General features: G+C 34.0%; 2 protein-coding genes across 2 annotated transcripts; both read left to right on the top strand.

Annotated features, from left to right (window-relative positions):
• Positions 1-681: 681 nt before the first annotated feature.
• On the top strand, positions 682-4,284 carry LOC17875893 (65-kDa microtubule-associated protein 3). The gene is made up of 12 exons (XM_023777399.1): positions 682-915; positions 1,065-1,152; positions 1,245-1,451; positions 1,540-1,791; positions 1,895-2,104; positions 2,188-2,343; positions 2,470-2,781; positions 2,859-2,946; positions 3,047-3,120; positions 3,214-3,288; positions 3,387-3,603; positions 3,687-4,284. The coding sequence occupies exons 2-12, from the start codon at positions 1,081-1,083 to the stop codon at positions 4,142-4,144; spliced, it is 2,121 nt and encodes a 706-aa protein (XP_023633167.1). The 5' UTR covers positions 682-915; positions 1,065-1,080; the 3' UTR covers positions 4,145-4,284.
• Positions 4,285-6,488: 2,204 nt separating this feature from the next.
• On the top strand, positions 6,489-9,396 carry LOC17876718 (AT-hook motif nuclear-localized protein 4). The gene is made up of 5 exons (XM_006280468.2): positions 6,489-7,457; positions 7,988-8,055; positions 8,232-8,363; positions 8,458-8,619; positions 8,725-9,396. The coding sequence occupies exons 1-5, from the start codon at positions 6,947-6,949 to the stop codon at positions 9,121-9,123; spliced, it is 1,272 nt and encodes a 423-aa protein (XP_006280530.1). The 5' UTR covers positions 6,489-6,946; the 3' UTR covers positions 9,124-9,396.
• Positions 9,397-11,254: the final 1,858 nt, after the last annotated feature.

Here is an 11,254-nt window from a genome sequence, read left to right as displayed (position 1 = left end):
AATTAACACTTTTGTGGTTATTTATAGTTCATTGACAGAATTTACCAACCACTTATTAATAACACCAAAATGTGAAGAGACATCTCTTGATTGCTATGTAAAGTAATCCATCTTCCCTTCTTTAAACCATTGAGAATAAAGTATTTTACAAGGTCGCGTTTACAGATATATTGGTATTTGTTTACAACCTACTGGGCCAATGACCATAGAGCTCTTCATGTCAATAAGGTACATGAAAAAAAAAAAAAGCCAATATATTCAGATTACTACGTAAAAAGTCAATATATTCAGAGGAGGTCTATGATTGCAGGGGAGTATATGAATTTGATCGATGGAGAAAATTGATAAATTTTGATTTGGTATGAATATTAGACCGAAATCATTGAAATCAGACCGGTTCTTCTCAAAACAAAAGAGTCGGCTAACAAACACAATGTTTGGAAATTTTCTTTTGTGAGATCTCAACCGTTAATAATGAACAAGAATATCTCAACGGTTAATATCTATTCGCCTACTGATAGCGCGATGCGCTAGATCATAACCCACTCTAGTCAGATTTTTTGAAATTCAAAAGTTCGAAAAAAGTAAAAAAAAATCCTAAATTATACAAAAATTGGAAAAGAGCTGGTTCGAGTAACGGACGAAATTCCCAATCTCATCATCATCACTCTCAATCTCTCTTTCTCTCTCTCTCTCTCAACCCCAAAACCTTTACATCTTCGTAACGGCTCCTATTTCTCTCCTCTATTCTCTATCTCGATCTAGGTTTCTAAATTTGGTTCTCTATCTCCTTCATCTGAATCTTCTTCTTCTTCTTCATAGATACTCAGCACAGTTTCAGTGACTGATTCGATCCATCAAACTTCGAAATCAATCATCAGTTCTGGAAAACCTTAGAGAAATCTCCATTTTCAGGCAAGTGTTTTAGTTTCTCTCGATTCAATTTGAAATTTGTTGCTTCGCAATGTCAAAATTAGTTAGGTCTTCAATCAATTTGCTTCGAATTAGCTGCTAGTTTCGAGATTGACATTGTTAGGGTTTTTTTTTTTTTTTCTCTGTTACAGGCTGAAGCATTTCGAAATGGCTAGTGTTCAAAAGGATCCGATTCTTCAATTAGAGACAACTTGTGGATCTCTCTTATACGAACTCCAGGTTTTTGGGAGATCAAGCGTCTTTTATATATTTGATACTGTTCTGTGTTCTGTGTGGAGTCTTTATGAGATCTTGTTTGATTTGTGCAATAGATTATTTGGGATGAAGTTGGAGAAACAGAAACTGATAGGGATAAGATGTTGCTTGAGCTTGAGCGGGAGTGTTTGGAAGTTTATAGAAGAAAAGTTGACCAAGCTAATCGATGTAGAGCTCAGCTAAGACAAGCAATAGCTGATGCTGAAGCAGAACTAGCTTCTATCTGCTCTGCAATGGGGGAACGTCCTGTGCATATTAGACAGGTGGGTTATAATTTTGTAATGTATGATAGTGATTTACTTAGTCTATGATTATGTAGTTTTCAAATTTAACCTTTTTGGTATGTGTTAGTCTGATCAAAGTGTTGGGAGCTTGAAGCAAGAGCTTGGAACGATTCTTCCTGAACTGGAAGAGATGCAAAAGAGGAAAATTGAAAGAAGAAACCAGTTCATAGTTGTCCTGGAGGAAATAGATAGTATTACTAATGATGTTAAAGGTCAAGGAGAACATGCTCACTCGAAACCACTTATCAATGAGACTGACTTGTCTATGAGAAAGCTTGAAGAGTTACACTGCCAGCTACAAGCACTTCAGAAGGAAAAGGTGAGATTTGATTTGAACTTGCGTAATTTGCTTCTTTGTTTTTCTTTGATTATCTAAACCGTTAGATATGTATTTACTCCTTTTGTGGTGTTGTTTCCCTCAGAGTGATCGTGTGGAAACGATAAGGAAGCACTTGTGTACTTTGTATTCCCATTGTTCAGTACTTGGAATGGACTTCAATGAGGTTGTTGGCCAAGTGAATCCTACATTGAGTGATCCAGAAGGACCAAGAAGCTTAAGCGATCATACGATTGAGAAATTGGGGAATGCAGTTCAAAAGCTTAGGGAGATCAAGATACAGAGAATGCAGAGGGTAAATGATGACTTAATTTGACGAGTTATCTATAATTTTCTTCTTTGTTGTTGCTTAATAGTTGCCTATTTTATTTGATGAAGCTTCAAGATCTAGCAACAACCATGTTGGAGCTCTGGAATTTGATGGATACACCCATAGAAGAGCAACAAGAGTATCAGCATATTACCTGCAATATAGCTGCATCAGAACATGAAATAACTGAAGCCAACAGTCTCTCTGAAGACTTCATTAAATATGTAAGCTGTGGATATGATATTTTTTATATGGTTATATCGTTCTATAAATTCTACGACCAAACCTGAGTGAAGCTTTTTGATGTCCATCTTTGTAACTTATAACCTGACTTCCATTGCAATATACAGGTTGAGGCAGAAGTTGTTCGATTGGACGCGGTCAAAACAAGCAAAATGAAAGAACTTGTTTTGAAGAAAAGGTCAGAACTAGAGGAGATATGTAGGAAAACCCACTTGTTGCCAGTATCAGACAGTGCTATAGATCAAACTATAGCGGCAATAGAATCTGGTATCGTGGATGCGACAATGGTCCTGGAGCATCTTGAGCAACATATTTCTAAGATCAAAGAGGAAGCTTTAAGCCGAAAAGAGATACTTGAAAGGGTTGAGAAATGGTTATCTGCCTGCGATGAAGAAAGTTGGCTTGAAGAATACAACAGGGTTAGAGTCGAAATCATAAAAACTTTTATAAAGTTGCAAAAGTTCGTTTAAGCATTCTGATAATTTTCAATCTACAGGATGATAACCGATACAATGCTGGAAGAGGAGCTCATCTTACTCTCAAGCGTGCTGAGAAAGCTCGTAGTCTTGTTAACAAGCTTCCAGGTAAGTTACTTTTTGCTTTCGATATATCATACATGTTTATGCTCTGAAGTCCGAATGGATTATGAAGGTAGTATCGTGTAATATGCATTCATTAATTCAGGAATGGTTGAAGCATTGGCCTCCAAGACTATAGTTTGGGAACAAGAAAAGGGGATTGAATTTCTCTATGATGGTGTATGAATTCTCTACAAATCCGCTATTGTTTCAGTTGACTATTATTCATTATGTCATAGCTGACCATTTGTAATTCTCATTCTGTGTGTCTAGATCCGTCTTCTTTCTATGCTTGAAGAGTATAACTTGCTGAGGCAGGAAAGAGAAGAAGAACACCGTCGCCAACGGGTATGTACAAGTCCTTCTCCTTTTTGTTTCGATCAGAAACTTTTGACCAATATCATCCTCCTAATCCAACTCTATGAACTGTTTTCTACAAATTAAAGGATCAGAAGAAGCTTCAAGGACAGCTCATAGCAGAACAAGAGGCGCTCTACGGGTCCAAACCAAGCCCATCTAAACCCCTTGGTGGTAAAAAGGCTCCAAGAATGTCGACCGGTGGTGCAACTAACCGAAGACTCTCCTTAGGAGCAGGAATGCATCAGACTCCTAAGCCTAACAAGAAAGCAGATCACCGACATAATGATGGAGCTTTATCAAATGGTAATATAATGAAACCATTGGTTATCAACATAGTACTGAGTAGATTTCTTAATAGCATTGGTGAATGAATCTGAATCTTGCAGGAAGAAGAGGGCTTGATATTGCAGGGCTTTCCACAAGGAAACAGTCAATGAATCCTTCTGAACTGTTGCAAACTCCATTAGTTCGCAAACCATTCTCCCCCATTCCGACCACGGTGGTTGCATCAAAGGCCAACATAGCAACGACACAACAACAACAACTTCCGAAGAACAACGCAGTAAATGAGATGTCATCATTTGCAACTCCTGTCAAGAACAACATTCTTAGGAATCTGGAAGAAGAGAAGATGATGACTATGATGATGCAAACACCAAAGAACGTTGCTGCAATGATTCCAGTCCCATCGACACCAGCAACAATCTCTGTGCCAATGCATACGGCACCAACACCATACACCAACAATGCAAGGTTGATGTCTGAAAAGCCTGAGGTCGTAGAGTACTCGTTTGAGGAACGAAGACTCGCCTTCATGCTACAGTCTGAATGTGGTTTGGTTTGATTGACCATCCTTTGGTTTCAATCTTAAGTTCTTTTATATGTAAAACTCCAATTTGAACGTGGTTTGGTTTGTAAAAAGGTCAATTATATAATTGGCTTTTTCTTTTAAGTAATCAAAATACACGTATGGTTTCTTCGAGACTGAGAAGAAGAAAAATTAAAAAAAAAAAAAAATCTAGTCAACCTAATTTGTATTGACCACTTCACATTATTATTCGAAAATCCCACAAATTATTATTACCTGACTTGTCATAAGTTTGTTGTGGCTTTATTTGTTTGTTTAATCTTTAATCTACTGATGCATTGACCACTTTTTCGTCTCCATGTAAGAAGAGTTCAAACAAGCTTGTGGGTGACACAAGATATAATCAACTTTATAATTTACCTTACACAAAGATACTTCCATAGTTAATGTCTTGCGTTGCCTATTTTTGTTACTTAAGATTCACAGTAATTATATTTTCTAAACCAAACTGTTTTAATTATATGGATAGTTCAGAATTTAGTATGTTCAATAGGATACAAGCATTCATCATCTTTGGATACTTGTATAACATTTATTTGGAAGGCATTTGGATGGTTATTTAGCAAAACATCACTAGATCACATTTTATTTGGATGATTATTTGCATATCTAAATTTTTTTTCTTTGGTTTTTCTTGGCAAAAATAGTACTAATTGCGGATTGCCTATAATGTAACGAAAAGTAAAACCTCTATAAATTAATACTCGATAAATTAATAATTTCTATAAATTAATAAATTTTTCCGGTTCCAATTTGGGACCAGTGTAATTTTAGACACATTTCGATAAAATAATAAGATAATATTTTTTTTGAAAATCTTTTATAAATATATGGTCTCATCGATATTATAAATTAATAATTAGGTAAAATTTTCAATATATATGTATATATAGACACATCAGTTTTTGTTAGAGTTTAATTCTAATATTTTATTATATCAAAAATTGTTAGCATTCTTTTTCAATACATAATAATTCATTTTTCTCTGTAACTGATTATATGAAATACTAATTATCATGATTAAATCTTATTTTTAAATTTTTTTTGAAAAAACTTTCTAAATTAGGAAAATCTCTCTATAAATTAATAATTAGTAATTTATCTATAAATTAATATCTCTATAAATTAATAGATTTTCATGGTCCCAACATTATTAATTTATAGAGGTTTTACTGTATCCTCCGATATTTTCAACTGTACAAATAGTAACAATATTATTGGACATGTGTAAATAAGTCAAATCTTTTGAATTTAAAGCTTATTTTACAGCTAATTCTTAGTTTAAAAGGTTTGAGAGTTTGAGTTTTTTAGATATACTTTTCAAAGTTTTATAAGCTAAATGGATTTATCCAATAAAATTCATCGTTCAGGTTATAACTGAAGAATATAATTATCATAAAATCTGATTTTTACGGAAAGAGACAAAGTGGCTTGGTTATGAAATGTCTGTTGTTTGTAAAATATAAAAGTTTTGCTCCTAGAATGGGGAAATTAAAAGTCTCTAAACGAAATATATTATCATATATACAATTCATAATCAAAGTTGTTAGATCGATACTTAGGTCTAGTCTTATAAGTTATAACATAGGAGACCAAATCAACGACTGAACTATATTGTGCAATTTGTATCATTGTATGTTAATCACCCCCAACAACGATCATGATTTACATATATAGTTACATTTAATTCACTATAATAACTATAGATTAGGCTTTCTTGGTGGCGACTAAATAACCCAATTGACAAAAATAGATAGTTTTTGGTACGGAGCCATTACCAACTAAACTCCTAATATCAGGGATTAGGACAAGAGATTATGTTAGTTAGCTGGGAGGATTTAGAAGAAGGCTAAATATTGGTCAACTTGTTTTGGTATATAGAGTCAACCATGAATAATATTAGGTGACAGAAATGTCTCAAACCTTTTTATATATATATTTTTTAAAATAAAATGTGGAAAACAATCTCAAATTCAAAAGTCCAATTCGTATAGTGTGATTAAAAAATATTTAGCCCCCTACTCATTTTTTTATTAAAGTAATTAAAGTCTTTAGCTGTATCCCAAACTCCAAGACTTGTTAGAAAAAAGAGTGTAATTTTTTTTGAATTTTCTAATTAATCCCCATTATTACAATTTTTTAAAAAGAATTACACTTTTCTCGTTTCTCTCTCCTTTTTGTAAAAAAAAACTTATAAATTCAAAATGTAGGAATGTAATAATAAATAATATCCGCTCCTTTGATTTATATATTTTTTCCTATATTTATATAATTTCTTTTTGATCTCTTTCCATTCTCCCCAAAACCCTAATTTCTCACATCTTTTGTAAAGAAATTTATTTCTGCCTAAAACTTAACCCAACTCGTAGAAAAAAAAAAGAAAAAGAGAAAAAAAAAAAAAAACTACTGGTAATTATGAATGTTTTAGGAGAAATTTTTCTGAAATTAAGATTCCGCCATGGAAGCTTTTGATCTTTCTCTTCTTCTTCACTAGTTTTTTTTTTCTACTTAATTTCAAACAAATACTCTTCCGAAAAAAGAAAGAAATAAAAACTTGATTTTTATTCTTCCCCTTTTCTCTGAATCTTACGTTCTCTGGATCTTTCTTCTCTCTCTCTTTTTCTTTCTCTATCTATATTGTCTATACTTTAAGTGTCTGTCTGAAGAAGCTTGAATCTGTCGTGATCAAACTATATTCGACTTCTCTTGTCTTTTAAAGTTTGTTTCTTTTTTGTTGGGTCTTCTTCTTCCTTAATTCTCGGAATCAGAATCTTTGGGATGGAGGAGAGAGAAGGAACTAACAACAACAACAACAACATCACTACCGGTTTTGGTCTGAAACAACATCTACATGAAGCTCCTCCTTCTGGTGATGGTGGTGGTTTCCACATGGAACCACCACGGTCTGAAAACCCTAATCTTTTTCCGGTGGGTCAATCCAGCACTGCCTCTACGGCGGTGAAAGCTTCTGAGAATGCTGCTCCTCCTTTTAGCTTGACAATGCCGGTGGAGAATTCGTCTTCTGAGTTGAAGAAGAGGAGAGGGAGACCGAGGAAGTATAACCCTGACGGCTCTCTCGCCGTGACTCTCTCTCCGATGCCTATCTCCTCCTCTGTTCCGTTGACGTCGGAGTTCGGGTCTCGTAAACGAGGTAGAGGACGAGGGAGAGGGAGAGGAAGAGGAAGAGGTAGAGGAAGAGGAAGTGTAAGTGGTAGTGGAGAGCCCAACAACAATAACAATTGGCACAAGAGTCCTCAGATGTTCGAATTCGACAACAGTCCTAGTTCTGGTAATGTCTCTATCTCACAACTGTCTCTATATACATTGGTCTCTCTTGGAATCAATAGATGGCTTTTTAAATGGATCGTATGCTATATTGGATCTCCTTTGTCTTTTGGTTTGACTTGTAAAAAAGGAATTGGAATAAGGACAAAGGACAACATTGGTCCTGTAAAGCAAAAGGAATGTTACTGTCCAGTAAACTGGATTTTGTGTCAAATCTGAAAAGGGTTGAATTAAAAGGAAAATGCCCTTAAGAGTAGATGAAGAAGAAGAAGCAGTTTAGGGAAACTAGTTAGGATTCTTTGATGTGTGTGATTAAGAATATACATTTATGTAATATCTCGATTAATTTGTAGGCACTGGTCTTGTTTACATAAGGGCTTTCACTTGACCTGCTTGCTGTTTTGGTTTTAGCAATTCTTCTGTTTGGCAACTAACAACTCAAGATTCCATCTTACTAGAGATCTTTTTCTTGGTTAGATTTTGTGTGTTTTTTTTGCTGTTTTTACTGATTCATTTTGATGTTAACTTTTGCAGGTGGAGGACCTGCAGAATTTGTCAGTCCAAGTTTTACACCTCATGTGCTCACAGTAAATGCCGGTGAGGTATGTCCTGAGTAATTCTCTTTTACTTGTTCTCATTTACTGAATATACGTTAGTATAAATGTCAGTTTAGTGACCTTAATATGAACAGATTGTCACTATGATAATTTACTAAGCTTGTTAATCTTGACTAAGTCGTTTCGATTTCTTACTCTTTTTGGCCCACTGGTTCTAACAGGATGTGACAATGAAGATAATGACCTTCTCTCAACAAGGCTCTCGTGCTATCTGCGTTCTTTCGGCCAACGGTCCCATTTCCAATGTTACACTTCGTCAATCTATGACATCTGGTGGTACTCTCACTTATGAGGTCTGCTCTCTCTCTCTCTCTCTCTTCGCCCTGTCTTAGCTTCCAAGTTTTTTTTTTTCTTTTTACTGAATTATAGCTAACAATTTGTGGTCAGGGTCATTTTGAGATACTTTCTTTGACTGGTTCATTTATACCAAGCGAGAGTGGAGGAACCAGAAGCAGAGCTGGCGGGATGAGTGTGTCTCTTGCTGGACCAGATGGTCGTGTCTTTGGTGGTGGACTTGCCGGTCTCTTTATAGCCGCTGGACCTGTTCAGGTAAATAACTTAGAACCTGATGAGGTGTTGATCTCTTTAATGGACTCGAGTGTTTGTATATCGTTTTAAGCATTTTTGTTTTTGGAACCGATGTATATTGTTCAGGTGATGGTAGGGAGTTTTGTAGCGGGTCAGGAGGAATCACAGCAGCAGCACCAGCAGATAAAGAAGCAAAGAAGGGAAAGACTCGGGATCCCGACAACAACACAAGCGTCTAACATCTCATTCGGTGGCTCAGCGGAAGATCCAAAGGCTAGATACGGGATCAACAAGCCTGTTGTTATTCAGCCACCAACCGCGCCAACACCACCAGTGACCTTTTCGCATGAGCCAAGTACTAACACAGTCCACGGTTACTATGCAAATAACACAGCTAACCATATCAAGGATCTCTTCTCTTCCCTCCCAGGAGAAGATGATGAAGAAGAAGATGAGGATTTAGAAGGTGAAGATGATGAAGAATTTGGAGGCCATAGCGAATCTGACACCGAGGTTCCAAGCTGATGATCGATGACATTGATCAACAACCATGATCTTGAGTTGCTGCGGCTTTTTATATCTGAGATTTGTTTAGAGAGTGTAACGGTATTTTTTTTTTTGCTTCAGATTGTAGTTGTTTTCTTAAACAAAAGATATTTCACTAAAAGTTAGGGTTTATTAGAGGATGTAATCTTTAGGGTTCTTTGACTTGTTTCATTCCTTATTATCCCCAAGTGGGTTGTTGTAGAAGTGCAAAACTTTAGTGTGTGTTCTTCAATCAACTCTTCAATGACTTCATTATGAAACTACCCTTAATTTGATTGATTCATCTTTTATGCAATCTATCTAACATAGTACATCCTACAACTGTCCCATTCATAAATATGTGTGTTCATTGAATCAAGATTTTGTGTATATATGTTACTTTAAAGTTTGGTAAACACACTAGTAGTTGTATTCTACCAAGTTATAAATACCTAATGGATTAAGAAGTAGATACTTGTGTTAGTTTACTAGAGTGTGTAGGTCTTTGGGGTTCTTTGACTTGTTTCTTATTTTCTTACCCCAAGTGGTTGTAGAAGTTGTGTGTTCAGTTCAAATTCTCTTCTTCAATCAACTCTTCAATGGGTTCGTTTTAAATACTCAACTAAACTTCATTGATTCTTCTTTATAGAATCTATATACTGTTTACAACTACTCGATTTAATAACAATGTGTTCATTGAAATGACAAATTTACATTTATCATGTGATTCATATTTAAAGTTTAAAACTTACTTGTATTCAAGTGTAGTTATAAAGACCTCATGGTTCCATATAGAGTTTCTTAATTTACAATAATATTTCACGTTTAATTTTTCTTCGCTTGTAAAAATATTTCAGAAACTGAATATAAAAATGATTTGTTGAAGAGAAGTTGTCAAAAAAAAAAAAAAAAAAAAAAAAGTTGCAATTTAATTTGAGAATTTAAAAAGTTGGTTTGGATACAGTCTCTCCCGACAATGACTTCATTTTGAAACCCAACTGAAACTCAACTCTACTGTTCCGTTCATTGAATTTGACATTTTAAAAAACTTTTTAATGTATATATTTTTTTTCTTTGAACAAAATTTATTATGTCTATCTATGCTACTTTAATTTCTTTAGTGTTGTAAAAAATAAAAATAGTGTTAAATATTTTTATCTTAGATGTAGTTTGAGCATTTATCAAATATTTTTATCTTAGATGTAATTAAATAGTACTTTTAGGTTTACAACTTTTTTTCTTGCGTGGGTCGTGACACATTTTTTCTCAAATCGCAAACTTTTACACATTTGATAATGGAATCTTCTTTTTCTAAATAGGGTGTTGTATTCGAATTTGTTTTTCTAAGCTAGTGAATGAATAATTTTGTAGACATTTTGCTAATTTATCAATTTGATAAAGGCTCATATGGTGGCTGACAATGACAATAAGGAAGAAGAGAAAATAAATAAATAAAAGTATTCAGAAAAATAGCACAAGAAAATTCATATACAAGCCTCCAAAATTTGGCATTTCGCATAATGAGTCACATAATATTATATTTACCAATTTTTTTTAAAAAGAATTTATAATGAAGAGAAATTGCAATTTCATTCAACCAAATAATTGAAAATGTTAGATATCTTCCTTAGTTGGCAAGTGTTTTCAAATAATCTATATAATAAATCCAAATTTGATCTAGAAGATAATCACATCATCTTTGTCGGATTTATTCATATGTTAGCTTATTCTCTTTTTTTTTTTTTTGTAAATAGACTTATGGATTTGATTTTAACTAGAAATATGCTTTTTCCTCTCTGTCGAAGAGTCGAACAAACCACAATAATAAATTGTAATTTTCAACCTACCAAATATGTTATACTTGCATCTACACATATTTACTCTACTCATGAATATATTAGTATTTTCATTTTTTTCATTTGGTACAATAATCTTTTTGGCTGGTTGCAAGAGGATTAGGCGTATTAATTTTTATTTTCTTGGAAAACCATGGCTACAAAATTATCCACATGTATACAAAATCCTGGTTGAATCGGATCAGGAAATATATGATTTGTTCTTTAATTTGATTTTTTTGAGTGTCGTTTTCTATTTGTTTCGTTTGTAACTTTGTTTGATAGTAAAAATTACA

The sequence above is a fragment of the Capsella rubella genome, unplaced genomic scaffold, assembly GCF_000375325.1.
Source record: "Capsella rubella cultivar Monte Gargano unplaced genomic scaffold, Caprub1_0 scaffold_8, whole genome shotgun sequence".
Taxonomy (NCBI): domain Eukaryota; kingdom Viridiplantae; phylum Streptophyta; class Magnoliopsida; order Brassicales; family Brassicaceae; genus Capsella; species Capsella rubella.
The sequence above is the reverse complement of the archived record's forward strand: the minus strand, read 5'-3'. Positions and strand labels throughout refer to the sequence as shown.

Excerpts from the sequence above, each read along its gene's own strand:
- LOC17876718 (XM_006280468.2), top strand. The coding sequence starts at position 6,947 with ATGGAGGAGAGAGAAGGAACTAACAACAACAACAACAACATCACTACC. Across the intron at positions 7,458-7,987 it reads CGACAACAGTCCTAGTTCTG|GTGGAGGACCTGCAGAATTT; the intron begins GTAATGTCTCTA and ends TAACTTTTGCAG. Across the intron at positions 8,620-8,724 it reads TAGCCGCTGGACCTGTTCAG|GTGATGGTAGGGAGTTTTGT; the intron begins GTAAATAACTTA and ends TATATTGTTCAG.
- LOC17875893 (XM_023777399.1), top strand. The coding sequence starts at position 1,081 with ATGGCTAGTGTTCAAAAGGATCCGATTCTTCAATTAGAGACAACTTGT. Across the intron at positions 1,153-1,244 it reads CTCTCTTATACGAACTCCAG|ATTATTTGGGATGAAGTTGG; the intron begins GTTTTTGGGAGA and ends TTTGTGCAATAG. Across the intron at positions 2,344-2,469 it reads CTGAAGACTTCATTAAATAT|GTTGAGGCAGAAGTTGTTCG; the intron begins GTAAGCTGTGGA and ends TGCAATATACAG.